At 46.5% G+C, this 16,848-nt stretch overlaps 1 protein-coding gene across 1 annotated transcript in view; it reads left to right on the top strand.

Annotated features, from left to right (window-relative positions):
• Positions 1-1,152: 1,152 nt before the first annotated feature.
• Ankh (ANKH inorganic pyrophosphate transport regulator) overlaps positions 1,153-16,848 on the top strand; it is a 127,185-nt gene continuing 111,489 nt past the window's right edge. Inside the window, exon 1 of the mRNA XM_021183678.3 lies at positions 1,153-1,632. Within this exon, the coding sequence (XP_021039337.1) occupies positions 1,537-1,632 (96 nt within the window). The 5' untranslated portion in view covers positions 1,153-1,536. The remainder of the gene's footprint in view (positions 1,633-16,848) is intronic.

The following is a 16,848-nucleotide window of genomic DNA, read 5'->3' as shown; positions in this document are numbered from 1 at the left end:
TTCAAGAGGGCAAGACCAGGGTTTGAAGAAAACGATGTTTCAGCAGTTAAGAGCACTGACTGCAGCTCTTCCAGAGGTCCCGGGTTCCATTCCAGCACTCATATAGCAGCTCACAATGTTTTGTAATCCAGGAGAAGTTCCAATGCCCTCTTCTGGCCTCTGTGGGTGCTGGACAAGCATGTGATGCACAGACAGACATGCAGACAAAAAAAAAAATCTGCCCATACACATAAAATAATAAAATAAATATTAAAGAAAAGAATTAAAGCAAGAACAGAGAGCCAGAGTAGGCACAGGACCCTCTATGATCTGAGCTTTTTGTGTGACTGTACACGTATCCTGGAGGCCAGCCCCGCCCTGCTGTGAATGCTTCAGTCACTGCCTTGGACCCTTTTTTCATACACTATACTGGGACACCGGCTGATGCTGGCTTTGTCAAGCTATTCAGTTTTAGGTAAAAGTATCAGCTCAGCAACTGATTTATCAGGAAAATTTATCTGTCACTGGGGACATATTATAGCATAGCCGAGCAGATTTTCTTTCCTTTTTTCAAAGCATATTTACCGGTCGGCTTTTAAATAAGTAAACGGTTGCACATTACTAGCAAAAGCTGGAGACCGGTATGGAGCATCCTAGAACCCTAGTCCAGGACAGACAGTCAGTCCCTGCCACCCGGTGTATTTTTCCCCAGGGTCTGCAGATCTCCGTCACAGAGATGCGAGATGCTCGTTTTGGGAAACCATCCTTCTCTCCCTCTGATACAGCCGTATCCCCATCACCCTAAAGCAGCTCCCAGCCCGCCTCGAGGCCGCCCGGATGCCGAGGCCTTTCCAGCTCGGTTGTCCCCGGAGCTCTACTCCTGGTTCCCAACTCTGGAGACGGTGCTCACACAGCCTTGCCGGACGCTCCAGGGACGGCATGGGGCTGTCGGTGTCGGGTCACCCGGAGTCCCCGCCCGCCCGCCCCGCCTGACTCCCCGCTCCGCGCGCCCGGCTCAGGCGGCTCCCTGGTCCCCCGCGGGCGCGAACCGCAGCGGCCTGTGCAAGCGCAGCGCCCCCCGCGGCCGAGCCGTGCGCAGCGGAGCGGGGAGGCGGCGCCCGGCCGGCCCCCTCCCGGGTCGCCAGCGGTGTCGCGCCTCCGCCCGCCCCTGATTTCCTCCGCGCGGCGGCGGCGGCGGCGGAGGCGCCTCGTGCGCGCGGTTATTTATTTATTTCCGGGCCCAGAGCGCTTATAATGGAGCCGCTGTCAGCAGAAGCCTCTGCTGCCGCCGCCGCCGCCGCTGCTGTCCCTGTCCCTCCTCTCTTTCTCCCCGGCAGATCTTTGTTGTGTGGGAGGGCAGCGGGGATGGACTTGAGCTCGCGGCTCTCCTGCTAGAGCAGCAGCGCTTGGAGAGGACGCCGCCGCCGCCGCCGCGAGCAGCCGCCGCCCCAGGCCCCGCCGGCCGCGGCCTCCGTCCCCGCGCTGCGCTCCGCGCGCCTCCCAGCACAGTGCCCTCGCGGCGGCAGATGAGTGTGGGGTCAGCCCACGGCGGGGACTATGGTGAAATTCCCGGCGCTCACGCACTACTGGCCCCTGATCCGGTTCCTGGTGCCCCTCGGCATCACCAACATAGCCATCGACTTCGGGGAGCAGGTAAGCCCGGCCGCACCCGGTGCGCCTCGCTCGTCCAGCCTCGGCCTTGGATGCCGGGCGCCGGGGGGACGCGGGAGGAGGGGAGTCACCTGCTCCGAGCCCCCTTTACCCTGGACCATTTGACGTGGCTTTGCGGCTTGTCGAGGGTGACTTTTGCAGCGCCCCATCCACTCCCTCCGCAGATATTAGAGACTTTTCCAGCGTTCTTTGGAAAATGGCAAGAGACGGGATGATGGGGGAACTTCACCTATAGAAGGGGATTTAGTGCTCGGGATGAGTATTATGTAATTGGTGATTATGTAAACCTCGGGCCCAGAACTGCATGTAGTTTCTAGTTGCATTTAGTGCTGGCTTTTTACTTGCACAGGGTTTGGTGATGGTAGTGATGGTGGGAGAATTTGCCTTACAATGTCTCCAAGTTGATTTCCCACGTACTTCCAAATTTACATCTTTGCTTGTAGCCTAGGTAAGGATTAGGGGTGTCCAGGAGGTACCTTGCCTAGAGGACCACTGATTATATCTACTTTAGGATATCTGTTCTCTCTCTCTCTCTCTCTCTCTCTCTCTCTCTCTCTCTCTCTCTCTCTCTCTCTCTCTCTCTCTCTCGTGTGTGTGTGTGTGTGTGTGTGTGTGTGTGTGTGTTTTCTCTCTCCTCTCTTCCTTCCACCCCTTTGGACGGGAGCACATTTCTGGTGCTGCCTTCTCATCCTTTTCTTTTTCACGCTATCTCCATGTGGCGTCATTGCCAATCTGGTGCTGCAGGCTCTCCCGTGGCGGTGAGGTACCCTTTTGCAGGGCTTTCTGGCAGTTGCAGTTACAGCCTAAGGTCCAGGAGAGGATTTGGGGGTGGGAGCTGGACCTTTTCAAAAGTGTAAGATAGACCTACTTTTGCAAATGGACTATTTTTTTCCTTTCAAAGCAGTGGGATAAACGCTCTTTTGTTCATTAAGGGGCTCTGGATGGAGGCGGGAATGAGGAGTTTCTGACAGTCACTGGGTAGGCAGGTATAGTCCACCTCTGTGTAGGGAAGGATAATTCATACAGGCAGGTGAAGAGTCGACACAGGAGCACAGGAAAACGAGGTATCCACTTCACATGCATTGGAGATGATTAAGACATAGAAAATTATTAAAACGTCCCAGCAGCTTTTAAGCCTCAGACTTGTCAAGAACAAGAAGAGTAGGAATGTCACTTAAGTGTTTCTTGGGTAGGTAGGTTTTGTTTGTGATTATAAACACAAGTTAGCGTTTACTCTGTGCCTGAGGCAGAACATTGAGAGTGGAAATTTAGATTCTCCTGAAAAGTTTGGACACTACACATGGGTGATGATCACAAAAAGGAATCACACAGCAAGTCTCAGAGCATGCGTGTTATGAGGTGCCCATTAAGAGACCTCTAAGTCTATTCTAGTTCCCTAATTCTCTCCATAAACATTATGGACTTCTCTATCATTTTATAGCTGGTTGGGGAGGCGATACAATGGAGCATTCTGGCAATTACAAAACCTGTTTCTCAGCCAGGTGTGGATTTAGTCCCAGCACTAGGGAAGCAGAGGCGGGTAAGTCATTGTGAGTTCAAGGCCAGCCTGGTCTACAGAAAGGGTTCCAGGTCAGCCAGGGCTACACAGTGTGACTCTGTCTCAAAAGCAAACAAACAAAATAAATAAACTTAACACATTTTAAAAAATATCTATTTTCACTTTTCACAGAAACTGTTTTTGATATATATATATATATATATATATATATATCCTCTCTTCCCCATTGTTAGTGGTTGGTAGTCTAAAACATTAATCACTTACATCCGTTGATTACCAAGTACCTGGTTAAAACATCATGTTATATTTATTCATTTTGTATTTGAGGGATGAATGAGAGGTCTGATGAATGAGAGGTCTAGGCATGGTAAATCTCATGCCCAAGAACTACATAGATAGTAAATGGCAGACCTGAATTTGAGGTCTACACCCACCTTGGCCCTTGCAGGTTCTGATGATCATCAGCCTTCTCCAGTGAAGGCTGTTCAGGGGTATCTTCCCAGGCTTCTTTGAAGTTTAGAAATAAGTTCTAGCTTTCCAGATCTCACCCTAGGCCTCAATTTAATCTTTGCTGCCATATTTTGGACCTTTACATTTTTTATTACATTTATTTATTTAGTGAGAAAGACATACCACACACACACACACACACACACACACTCACACACACACTTATCAGCTGAGCCATCTGGCCAGCTCCAGACTGTGAACTTGACAGTCCCAATAGATAAAGAAAAATTGTGAAAGAATGCTCTCTCAGGAAAGGGAAACTGTAACCGAGAAGTTCATGTTAGAAGAGATGAATCATTCAGATAATTCGGTGGAAACAATTTAATTTTAGTAAGGTTGGCTTAGGCTTTGGTTGAGGAGAAAGCAGAAGAAGCAGCCAATACCTTTTTAATAAAGTTATTGAAGTTATGTAGCCTTTACTATATAACAACACGAATTGCTAAGTAAAGAAACAAAATGCTTGGGTATAGTTTTAGAACTTTATTTATTAGTAGGTGTGTGTAGGTGTGTGTGTGGGGGGGAGGGGGGATCTCTTCTCTCCTTCCCACTCTGGATAGGTGAGCAAGAACTTTACCCACTGCATTAGCCCTCCCCACCCCCACACCAGCATATTGTAAACAGCATGCTTCTTTTACACTATCTAAATGTCTATTTGATCTCTAGGTACAGAGAGTCCCTGATTTTCTAGAATCCAGGATCACCAAGTATCTCTATCAGGGTTTCTATTGCTGTGGTGAAACACGGTGACCAAGAGCAAGTGAGGGAGAAAGAGGTTTATTTATTTGTCTTATACACTTCCACATTGTAGTCCATCACTGAAGGAACTCAGGGCAGGAACTCACATTGGCCAGGAACCTGAAGTCAGGAGCTGATGGAGAGGCCAGGAGGGGCGCTGCTTACTGGCTTGCCCCTCATGGCTCGCTCAGGTTGCTTTCTTCAGGCCCACAATGGGCTGGGCCCTCCCACATCAATCAATCATTAAGAAAATGCCCACCAGGCTTTCCTGCAGCCTGATCTTAGGGAGGCATTTTCTTAATTGAGGTTTCCTCCTCTCAGATGACTATAGCTTGTGTCGAATTGACATAAAAACCAGCCAGCACATCAAGTTATATAGAATAAATGACTATTGTGAAAGGTACTTAATACCACTTAAAACGTTAAGGGCAACTTGAGTAAAGACTGTTGCAGCATTCTCAAGCTGAAATGTAGTCTACCTAGTGCTAGATTGTCCTCCCTTCCCCCACCAAAGACTGTGTAGCCCAGCCTTGGCCTCAACTCTTTATCCTCCTGCCTCAGTCTCCTAAGCTCTGAGACTATAGGTATGCACTACTATGCCAAGCAGATATTCCAAATGGCTCTAAAAGAGTCACTGAGTTTGGTAGGTAGCACATAGGTGCTAGGAAGTGTACCCTGGTCCTCTGGAGTAGCAGTATGCATGCTATCCTGCTGATCCACGTCCCCAGCTCTTCCTAATGTAAAAAACCTAGAGTTACGGTTCTGAGTTAAGGATGTCCTATGTCCTGAGTTATCAGTGTCATAAACAGAGGAGGGGAGAATGAAAGGGCCAGGAGAAAGAGTTAGTAAGGTGTGGTTGTTTGAATGAAAATGGCTCATAGGACTGCACCATTAGGAGGTGTGGCCTTGTTGGAGGAAGTGTGTCACTGGGGGTGGGCTCTGAGGTCTCAGATGCTAAGCCAGGCCTAGTGTGGCCTGGATCCCCTTGAAGAACTCTCACCCACCTTCTCTAGCACTATGTCTGTCTGTGTGCCGCCATGCTTCCCACCATGACAATAATGGATTACAACTCTGAGCTATAAGCCAGCCCCAGTTAAGTCTTTTCCCTCATATGAGTTGTCATGGTCATGGTGTCTCTTGACAGCAATAAAACCCTATGGCAGGCAGAAGTGTTCTTCCTTTCTAAAATATATCTTCATTCCTTTGCAAAATATTTTGTTCCCATTAGACCAAGAGGTATCAGGATAAAAAGGGTAAGTATTAGTGCGTGGCTGAGGCCTCTTTTGGAAATGACTCTTCCTTCATTCAGGGTCACTTTACTGAGCCTTTCAGGGAACCTGGTAGGTGAGTTTGTCTAATGTCAGGATCTGACAACCTTTGGGTATACCTTCAAGGTGCCAAAAACCTCAAGTGTCAATCCCAAGCTAAGATTCTAAGTGACAGTAGGAAAGACAGTCTACCCCTTCAGTCTATTCAGTATTGGTGAGATTTGTCCAGGTGCTATAGGGCATGCCTAGATCCCCAGCATGCAGAAAGCAGAGGCCACATCATGAGGTTGGGTCTCAATTCATAAAAAGGGAAATATGACAGTTGTTATGGTTTGGTAAAAAACTGAAAATAGGGGCTAAGAGGGAGGTACTTTTAATTCCACTACAAAGAGAGCATTTTAATGATTTGGACATCTCTTGCAAACTAGTTTTTTTAAACCCAGTTGGGAGAGACCAGGGGATGATGTGTAATGTTTTATAGAATACAAAAGCATTTTCTCTAAGTAATTTAAAGATATTTATGAGGCTGGGGATGTATTTCAGTGGTGGACTGATTGTATAGAATACTCAAAGGTCCTGTGTTCAGTCTTCAGCTCCACTACCATTACCATCCCTAAAAGAAAAAGGAAAAAAAGAAAAGAAAACCAAATAAACAAGAGCCCTAAAAGTGTGTAAGTATGGCTTTAACTGACAGCATAATAATTCATTTGACATGAACTTGTATTCAGTCTGTCTGTCGTGTGTAACCGTGTAGTTCAAATATTAAGGTTTCTTGTTTGTTCTTTTGCAACATAAAGTTTCAGTGGACGTGTCTGTGTGGCAGCTGCAAGCTGTGCTTTGTCTAAGGCCCTGGGCTCTCTGCGTGGCATGCTTTTGTGCCTATTTCAGTTTGTCATTCTTATATAGAAAATAAGGTCGCACTTTTCTTTACAGTCCATATTTAGTCCAGGACAGCGTGACCGCCTTGCTGTTCTCCATCACTTGTCTGCTCTGCTCCCTGCTCTCCTCAGCAGGATGGCTGCACGAAAGCACTTCCCTCTAGGTTTCCTGGGAAAGCAGGAGATTCCCCGAACTATAATCCTGCAGTTGGTGGATCCTTTATGTATTGAGCTGGTTTGATGAGCAGCTTAAAGGCTACTTTGCCAGTTTGCTTCTCTCCGACCCTGTCATTCATACATGAAGATGTACGCCTCCTTCTGGTAATAGATGGAGTTCTTAAAAGCGGTTTTGTAGTGTAGAGTGTAATGTCATTTACAATATGGGAACACACTTGGGAGATAGAGCACACTCCACCGTATGTTACTGCTAAGTAATCTGGTTTTCATCCTTTCTACTCTTCCTTGTTTGATTTAAGGTGCTGGTGCTGTTCATGGTGTAGTGGGGGGTAGAATGGGATATGGAGTTGGTCATGATGAGGTGTGTGTGTGTGTAACTCCTTATTGTCATATGTGAGCTAGAGACAATAAACCCTGTAAAATCCCCAGTATATATTATGCCAGAGAGACCGGGGGGATGCTAAAAATGTCTTCCTAAAAAACAAACAAACAAACAAAGTGATGTCAGGTGTTCTCGTGAGTTCCTGGGGCTCTACTCGTCACCTTGGAGATGAAATAAAGGCTTACTTTCTTTAGTGTTACCTGGGTACAGGTGTCCCACACTCGCGAATTTTCTTAATAACTGCAACGTGTCCTTTTAGGTACAAAATATTTTCTTTTTTTTAAATTATGAAAACTAATCTAACTGAACAACCTATGTCTGTTTTTCTACCTTATGGAACGTCATTTTCAAAACATAATGTAACATTTTTGGCAGCCTGCGAATGTCTTGTGACAGTGACATTCAAAATACTCCACAATGTCACACCAACCAATAGGAACCGACTCTGCCCAGTCTCCTGAGCCATTTTTGGACACTACTCTTATGAGCTTTGGAAACCCTTAGATGTATCTGCTGCCAATGCTCCTCCTCTTCCTCCTCCTCCTCTTCCCTCTCCTCCTCCTCCTTCAATTTTAGATTATGTATCTTCTACTTTCACTGTTTCTCACTAGACATTTATGCAGTATGCCTACCCAACCCATTTAATAACGTGGACAAAATGCAATTAAAATAGCCAGCTTGTCGAGTTTGCTTCTAAATTTTCTGCCTTGGGTCTGGTCTGTGTCCAGGAAACCAAAATTCATTAGACTGCCAAGCAAAATAAAGAATAAATGACTTTGGTTGCCTCTAGTGACACGAATTCTTCTGTTCATTTTGTTTTCATTCTGGAGAGATCTAAAGTCATTGTCAGTGAAGGAATCTTTTTTGTCTTTATATTTTTGATCCTTTGAGGGTTTCAAACAATGTATTTTGGTCATATACATGCATACACACACACACACATATATACATATATCCCTCCAATCCTGGATACATCAGTCCATCTCTCCTCACCCAACTTCATGTATGTGTATATATATAATATTTAAACCCAGCAAGTGCAGTTTGTGCTACTCATACACTCTCGGATGTGTGGTCAGACCACCAACCACCATGGGTTGCCTTCATAAAGAAACTGACTCTCTCCCAGCATCTGTCAACTGTGTCCATGCTGGAATTTCGTCTAGCCTAGTTTTTGCAAATCTTGCACATATTGTCTCTTTAACCATATCGATTTCATATGTGCAATTGTCCTGCTGTATCCAGAAAACAGTTTTCCTTGTAGTCCTCCATTGCCTTAGACTCTTACATACTCTTTCTGTCCCCTCTTCCTGAGCTCTGGGAGACACAGATGTCCCATTTGGAGCTGAGCATTCCACAGTCTCTTATTTTCTGCACCTTGACTGGTTTGGGGTCTTTGAGTGAATCATCATCTACTGCAGAAGAAAGCCTCTCTGAGGATAGTGGTTGAAAGGTGAGCTTATCTGCAGGTATAACAGTTTGTCCTTACCAATTGGTTTAATATACTGTGTATACTTAGAAGTAATGATAATCCGTTCCCCCCTAGTGCCTATGACCTATCGAGACACAGGTTCTTCACCTGATAAGGGTGCCAAGTGTGTGGGTTTGATCTTGTGGATTGGACTTGGATCCAATCAGAAAGTAGTTGACTACTGTACAACATGCTTGCCACTACTGTACCAGTGGGTGTGTCTTGCCAGGTTGGGCGTTGATGTTAAGTCATAGGGCTCACAACTGGGTAAGACTGGTAATTCATTTTCTCCCCCACCGGTGTGGTTAGCTCCTTCCAGCACGGTGAAAGCCAGCCAGTAGGAATAAACCTTCCTGGTGAGTACCAGGTGGTTCTCTCCGTGTTCAGTGACTCAAGTGTATGGCATCGGCAGCAGTAGGATCTTACTGTCACGTTCTGGAGGACAATGAGGGTGCTGGCAGTCGTCTGTAATGTTTGGGAGTCTGTGGGACTTTACTGACGACCAGCTCTGAAGAAGGTAACCGCTCTGAGCACTAGGGTTTTTATTTATTATCCTTCTAGAGAAGGAGCATTGTTGACCATTATAGGGTAACTCCATTTAAACTCCACATGTGAGCTGGGCGTGGTGGCGCACGCCTTTAATCCCAGCACTCGGGAGGCAGAGGCAGGCGGATTTCTGAGTTCAAGGCCAGCCTGGTCTACAAAGTGAGTGCCAGGACAGCCAGGGCTATACAGAGAAACCCTGTCTCGAAAAACCTAAAAAAAAAAAAATTCCACATGTGTTTATATGTGTGTATGTATATATGTATATGATATATATATATATGCATGTGTATATATATATATATATATATATATATATATATATGAATGAAAACCTCTGTAGTAGTAGGCTTTTTGAAATATCTTTAATGTATCTTATCCCTCCCCATGATCCATCATCAGCTCTGCCCTTCTGTCTGCCTCTCCATTAAATCCTTCTTGTACCATGAGTCCCTTTTAACCCTTTATACCACTGTGTTTTTTCTCCCCTTCTTTAAATCACTTATGTGACTTCTTAGCTATTTTCAGAGAGTTGTGTGTATTCTAAATGCAATACCACACCTGAAGATTCTGAAAAGGACCCAAAAGCACAGATAGTAATTAGCCACGTGATGGTGATGCACGCCTTTAGTCCCAGCACTCTGGAGGTAGAGGCAGGTGGATCTCTTGAGTTCAAGGCCAGCCTGGTCTACAGAGTGGGTTCTGCATTTGTACTTGCACTTGCATACACAGACACACACACACACACACTCACACACACACACACGCACATACACACACACTCACACATAACTAATACAAAATAAATGACAGGCAATCTATATGAAATGCCTTTACAGTCAGAGTAGGCTTTCTGATTGGGTAGCACAACTTAACTCCAGCCCATGCTGCCCAATCAGACAGCCTGGGTAATTACAGCTGAGCACCAGTCTAGTGCTGGCAAACAAACATCAAGATGTTTGTGTATAGCTATCCCCAACATGAGGTGGCCCCTTGCCTCTATAAATGCTCTTGTCGTCAAAGTGGGCAGGCAGCTCTGGTCTCCAGAGGTAAAGCCAGGTGACCGGACTGGTAAATTCAGGCTTCAAACCAAGCCTTGCAAACCTAGGTTCAGCTTGATTTGCTTTTGCTACTGCCAAGGCTCTGGGAGCATTCTGTTCCCAGTACAACCTCCAAACTCCGCCGTGATGCTGTGAGAACAGACGCGTTGAAAAGGACACTGGCAACATTGAAGAGTTATCTCAGTCAAGTTAGCAGGGTTTCGGCTTTCTCACTGGATGTGGTGGCTTCTCCATGCCAGAACTGATTTTGAAGTCGGTCCCGAGAAGGAAAATAACCTGACCGTTTGTCGGAGCAGAGGGGCTGTTTATTCCGAGACGAGCAGTCACCTTGCAGCCTGTGCATCTAGATGAGGAACTTGTACAAAATCCTTGGAAGGAGCTGACAGCGCTGCTTCTTGGAAGAGCTGTGCATCTCAAGGAGCTAAGGTCTTAGCGGCGCTTGCTGGATTTTAGAGTTGTGTTTGTTGCTTTATTGTTTTGGTTTGAGGTGGGATTTCTGCCGTGCCGTGCTGTCTCGGAACTCACGTGCGTCCTGACTCAGCCTCCCCAGCCCTGAGATCAAGCACCACTACACTCAGCTTGGGTTTTAATTTTTTTTTTTTTTAAATAATACTTTCATGGGATTGGGTCGTTGAGATTATCATCGGTTGTGCCATCCTGGGTCCTGTTCAACAAGAATCTACTCACTAGTCTATTCACCAGCATGGGCTGACTTCGAGGTCCCAAGGGCTATCAAAGGGTGCAGCTAATCATGGAGAACTGGAGATGTGAGGCTCCGCCCACACGCAAAGCACCGCCCTTCCATATGGTCACACCCTTGTTGAGATAGGGGTGGTCTTTGGGGGCGGGGGGTGGAGACAGTGGGAATCCTGGATTAGAGGGTCCAATCGTAGGTAGAAAAATGACACTGAGACTCTTCAGGACAGTGAGTTGGAATTGTGACTGAGAAACAGAAGGTCTGAGGATAGAAGCTTTTCCCTAGAAGCAAGAGGAGACAAGCACAGGAGGGCAGACTTCAGCATCATGATCATGTGTTGAGAATGTGGGAACGATATGGCTTATTTTGAGGTACCCAAAAGAAGAGTGGTTTTGTCCTGAGGTTTCAGGTTATGGGAGCCACGGGAGCGGTCCTCCGGGAGAGCTGGTTGCATAGTGGGTCTTCAGCCCAAACGATAGCGTGTCTTGTCTGTAGCAGGAAGCTCTCCATATCCCCGTCTCTCTTTTCTAAAATAGAACTGGGAGCCACGGAAGCATGCGAGGAGGCCCTGGCTGTCATCTTCTGGTTTGCCTTCGGCCTCAGGAGCAGCTGTTCTGTGTCTCCAAGACTCTTTAAGATAAGAAGTTTGCTCTTTGGTATCCACAAGTTTCTGATTGTCTACCCCTGGGTCCTCCAGTGTGGGGGAGAATTTACATAGCAAATTGAGGAGAAGAAAAAAAGGCCTGACTTAGGAATGGCTCAAGTAGTTTAACAGGAACCTCATCAGGACTAGGGCGTGGTCTAAACTTGTCACTTATGGAGACTTACTGCATGGAGAGGCATCATGTAGCCATAGTTAATAGGAAAGAGGCAACATTCACCACTTCATGGTTTGAGCCATGCCCAATGCCACAGTAATAGCTTACAGCCAGCCTTGGTCAGGGCCTTCTCTTCAGACCTCACACTCTGCTGTCCTAGGACTCCCCAGGGACCTTGTTCCTCCGGCTGGGTGATGGCCTCTGACTCGGTATTGCATCACCGGGAACACCCCTCCCGGAGCCTGACTTGCAAGGAGGCACACCTCATTTCTGCTCCCAGGCAGGCGAGCAGCATGCTCTAATCAGCTGGGCAGGTGTTGCAACAGTGTGGGTAGTTGACTCACAGTGTATTTGGCAGATTTACCCAGGCAAAGCTACGCTTACCCAGTGAAGAGAAAGGACCCTGGGCTGAAATTTAGGGGTACTAGAGACCCACTGCCAGCCCCCAAGGTGAAAGCGGCAGGGAGCATCCGAGGTTGAACTGCAGAATCTTCATGTTTCTCGGAAATTCTTACTCCGTGTCTTCTTTCAGAGGGTCGGGGGAGAATGTCTTTTCTCTTTCAGAAAGTGACATGTAATTTACACACGCGTGAAACTTACGACTCTTAAGCATATAACTCCATGCAATTTGACAAAGGGCAAATGCATGCTGGTGTGGAATCCACACCCACCAAGGTCCAGAACAATCCTCTCTGCTCAGAAAGTTTCCTGGTGCCTCTTGTGACCACCTGCACTGGAAACAGCTGCTCTTCTGAATCCTGTATCGGTCTTTGTCACTACTCAACAAATAACACACGTATTCAGTCCCCAGATGAGTAGATTTGGAGCCACTTGTTTATGAAAATACATACCATACTTTCAAGGTGTAGCTTGGTTTGAAATGTATTTTGGGAATGAATATAAAATATGATATATGTATGTTTTTGTACATACACACACATACCACAGTAAACTACTATTTAGGCTTAAAAATAAAGCAAATCATAATGTGTGCTACATTTTGTTAAGTGAAATATGCTAAACACAAATATAATTACATGACCCCACTAATAAAAGATACCTATACTAGCCACCACCATAGAGGTAAAGTGTAGAGCAGTGAGTGCCCAGGGAGGCAGGGAATGGCACAACTTGGTGGGTATAGTGTAGAATTTCAATATGAGGTGTTAAAGAACCTTGTGGAAGTTGATCCTGGTGGTGGTTGTACAGTATGAGCCTCTTGCACATTACTGATGTGTATGCTTTAAAGCCCTTACAAGGACAAATGTTTGTAACGTTTTCTCTCAATTAAGAGATTTAAATAAAGTGTCATAAGTTCGTAGGAAAGGGTGGGTTTCAAGATCTCCACTCAAAACTGTATCTGTTTCTCCTAGTCACCTTTCAGAATCCTTTCAGACACCATGACTGAGGCAACTCTTGTAAGGACCTCATTGAATTGGGGCTGGCTTACAGGTTCCGAGGTTCAGTCCATTATCATCAAGGCAGGAGCATGACATCATGGAGGCAGGCATGGAGCAGGAGGAACTGAGAGTTCTACATCTTCATCTGAAGGCAAACATGAGAATACTGACTTCCAGGCAGTTAGGATGAGGGTCTTAAAGCCCATACCCACAGTGACACACCTACTCCAACAAGGCTACACCTACTCTAACAGGGCCATACCTTCTAATAGTGCCACTCCCTGGGCTGAGCATATACAAACCATAACATCTGGGCATGGTAGCATGGGGGTTTCTCCTGGCATTCGGGAGGCAGAGCAGACAGGAGGGTCTCTGATTCGGCCTTCCCCCACCTTGCTTCCTGCTCACCGCCTACATAGGGCGTTCCATGCTGGCCAGGGCTACACAGTGAGAACCTGAAACAAACTTCAACTAGAAAACAATAATCGTCTGATGCTCCCCACCCAGATCTGCTTCGTACGTGTGCATGTTCTTCTCCTGTTTGTTATGCATGAGTTTTAGGAAAAGATGTAATGTCTTCCCCTTTCTCTGATAGGTGACTCCATTTGGTTTAAATATTCACTGGATGTCTGAAGGTTGGTGTTTCCAGCCATTGGTCATAGGAACATGCTGTAATTTATTTAACCACTCCTCGGTGGCTAGGTTTCATCCCTGTAGCTGCTAATGCTGTGAAAACTGTTTTGTGTGTATGTAGAAATCTGATTACATTGATATTTCCTTGGTCACATGTGTGTGTAATTCGTGTGCAAGGCCTCTGCAGTTGCCATACTTCTTGGGAACTACCCTGTCCCAGCATGGAGCTGAGGGTTTCCTGCCTTGGAGCTATTTGATGGCCTGTGACTTCAACACTGAAATTCTGCATTTTAGCTATCAAGGCACATGGTCTGCAGCTCCATGGTTTCTTTTATTGAAAGCACATTAAAATGCTGCTTGATAAAGGGTATTGTATTACTTTAAAAACCAATTCTGGATTTTCTTCTTCTTTTCCTCCTCTTCCTCCTCCTCCTCCTCTTCCTCTTCTTTTGTGGTTTTGCCCTGTAAAGGAACATGGCCTGTGGGGTCTCTGGGTCAGGTGCATTTCCTTGGAAGAGTGATGTAGGTGATTCTGTAGAGAAATGCAACAGTGATGTTTAGAGGAACTGGAAGAGGAGCGTGTCCTCCCCTCTACTGTGATGAGCACAGCATCTTCTATGTTTCCTGCAATTGCCTCTTATGTAGGCTGGAAGAGTGGAGAAGAGAAGAGAGAGCGGGAGCGGAGGAGCTTTCCTATCCATGCAGATGTGACAGCTGTCCCTGTGGCCCTATCCTCCCTTCCCTGGTGTCTTAGTCAGGGTTTCTATTCCTGCACAAACATCATGACCAAGAAGCAAGTTGGGGAGGAAAGGGTTTATTCGGCTTACACTTCCATGCTGCTGTTCATCACCAAAGGAAGTCAGGACTGGAACTCAGACAGGTCAGGGAGCAGGAGCTGATGCAGAGGCCATGGAGGGATGTTCTTTACTGGCTTGCCTCCCCTGGCTTGCTCAGCCTACTCTCTTATAGAACCCAAGACTACCAGCCCAGGGATGGTCCCACCCACAAGGGGCCTTTCCCCCTTGATCACTAATTGAGAAAATGCCTTACAGTTGGATCTCATGGAGGCATTTCCTCAACTGAAGCTCCTTTCTCTGTGATAACTCCAGCTGTGTCAAGTTGACACAAAAATAGCCAGTACACCTGGGAAGTGGAACAAGTGGATCCAAACAAGCATGTTGCATGGGAACAGTGCACATTCCTGGGAGCCAGGACACCAGATTTGACTTCTGATTCTGTCCTCACCAGGTCTGTGACCTTGAGACATGAACTTGGCATCTGTGGCTTTCCCACTGTCAAGTGGTGGGGAGAAAGAGGTGGTCCAACTTTCTTGGGGGCAGTGCAGAGCCAACAGATGAGCACAGATGTGCTCGGAGAACTCAATAGATGCTGTCTGTACGGAGTGCAGTCTTGCCGGGACTGGAGCTTGTTGCCATGCTTATCTCTGCAGATAATTTCCCCCTTGTGTCCACCCAGTGATTCTCATTAAGGAGATTTCTGAAACTAGAGCCAGCTGGACTAGGGGTCCAGGAAGCATAGAAACACCAGGTGCTTGGAACATTTGGGTATTACAGCATATTGGCTCCCTCCCCCCTGCCTTGTGGAAAGGACATTTAAGACTGGGTCTTCTCATCTCTATGCGTGCTAATTGTGTTACTAAAATTTGAGTAATGTGATTTTTTTTGAGAGATCAGTTAAATTTAATTTTCTTTTCATTATGAGCTATCCTGTTTGATACAGAACTAGGAATGGTAGCTACCATCATAAGCCATCAGTCCTACTGAGGTCTTCACTACAAATGTCAAGCGTTTCTGAATTTTATCAACAGTTATGACAGGAACACACCAGAGTGCTTTGAGACGATGTACGGGGGCTGCTTAGTGAGCTAGAACCTGTGACTGGCTTCTCCGGGCACTTAATGTGTTATTTTGGCGCGTTTTTTATTATTGAGGAGTGGAGATTCAGAACGGTAGAGGCTGTGAGTGTTTCTTGGATACTGATGATGTCCCAGGCAAAGACTTAGTCAATGAGAAAGCTGTATGATGGTCCCACACAGAGCAGGAGGCTCTCTGGACCCTAGGAAATCAAGGCCAGCCTGGACAGCATAAAGAGACCTGGTTTCTGTCTACATTGGTTGGGACCCCAATGGAAGAGCTAGGGGAAGGACTGAAGGACCTGAAGGGCATTGCAACCCCATAGGAAGAACAGTATCAACTAACTGGACCACTGAGAGTTCCCAGGGATTAAACAACCAACCAAAGAGTGTACATGGAGGGATCCATGGCTCCAGATACATATGTAGCAGAGGTTGGCCTTATCTGACTTCAATAGGAAGGGGAGCCCCTTGGTCCTGTGGTGACTTGAAGGGGGATGCTAGAGCAGTGAAGCAGTAGTGGGTGAGTAAGTGGAGGAGTACCCTCATAGAGGCAAAGGGGAGGGGAGGTGGATGGAGGATTGTGGAGGGGTAACCAGGAAGGGGAATATCATTTGAAATGTAAAGGAATAAATGATTAATAAAAAAGGAAAGAAAGAAAAAGAGAGAGAGAGAGACCTGGTTTCCACAAGGGAAAAAAAAATCCAGAAAGAAGACTGAAACAGCCTTTGCCTTCAAGTGAGTCTGCCTAGTAGAGCAACTATTAAATGATAGAATCAGGGCTGAGAGAAGGGCAGGGAAGGGTGGGCTTGCCCTGGAATCCAGAAGGAGCCCTACCTCCATCTTCAGAGGCAAGGAGGCCTTCTGTTCATGCCGAGACCTGAAGGGAGTGGAAACTCTTCTGGGAGGCAGCATTCCAGCTGAAGAGTGACACATGTTTACTGAGTTTGGAGCTGGGCCTGAAGGGAATGAGGATGGCTGAGGAATCATGGCTGGACTGGTGAGGGCAGGAATCATGGCTGGACTGGTGAGGGCAGAAGGTTGGACATGATCCAAGAGTCTGACCTTTCTCCTGAGCAGTATGGAGCAAAAAGCATTCTTAGCAGGGTTCGGTGTGTTTGGACATGCATTTGTGGCATATAATTTTGGTTTCTGTGTAGCTGATGAGTGAAGGGAACCCATCAGGAAGCCATTGCAGTTACCACCAGTTAGGTGGCTATAGCCTTCTTGGGA

Source organism: Mus caroli, unplaced genomic scaffold (genome assembly GCF_978045245.1).
Source record: "Mus caroli unplaced genomic scaffold, Mus_caroli_1 scaffold_16, whole genome shotgun sequence".
Taxonomy (NCBI): Eukaryota; Metazoa; Chordata; class Mammalia; order Rodentia; family Muridae; genus Mus; species Mus caroli.
The sequence above is the reverse complement of the archived record's forward strand: the minus strand, read 5'-3'. Positions and strand labels throughout refer to the sequence as shown.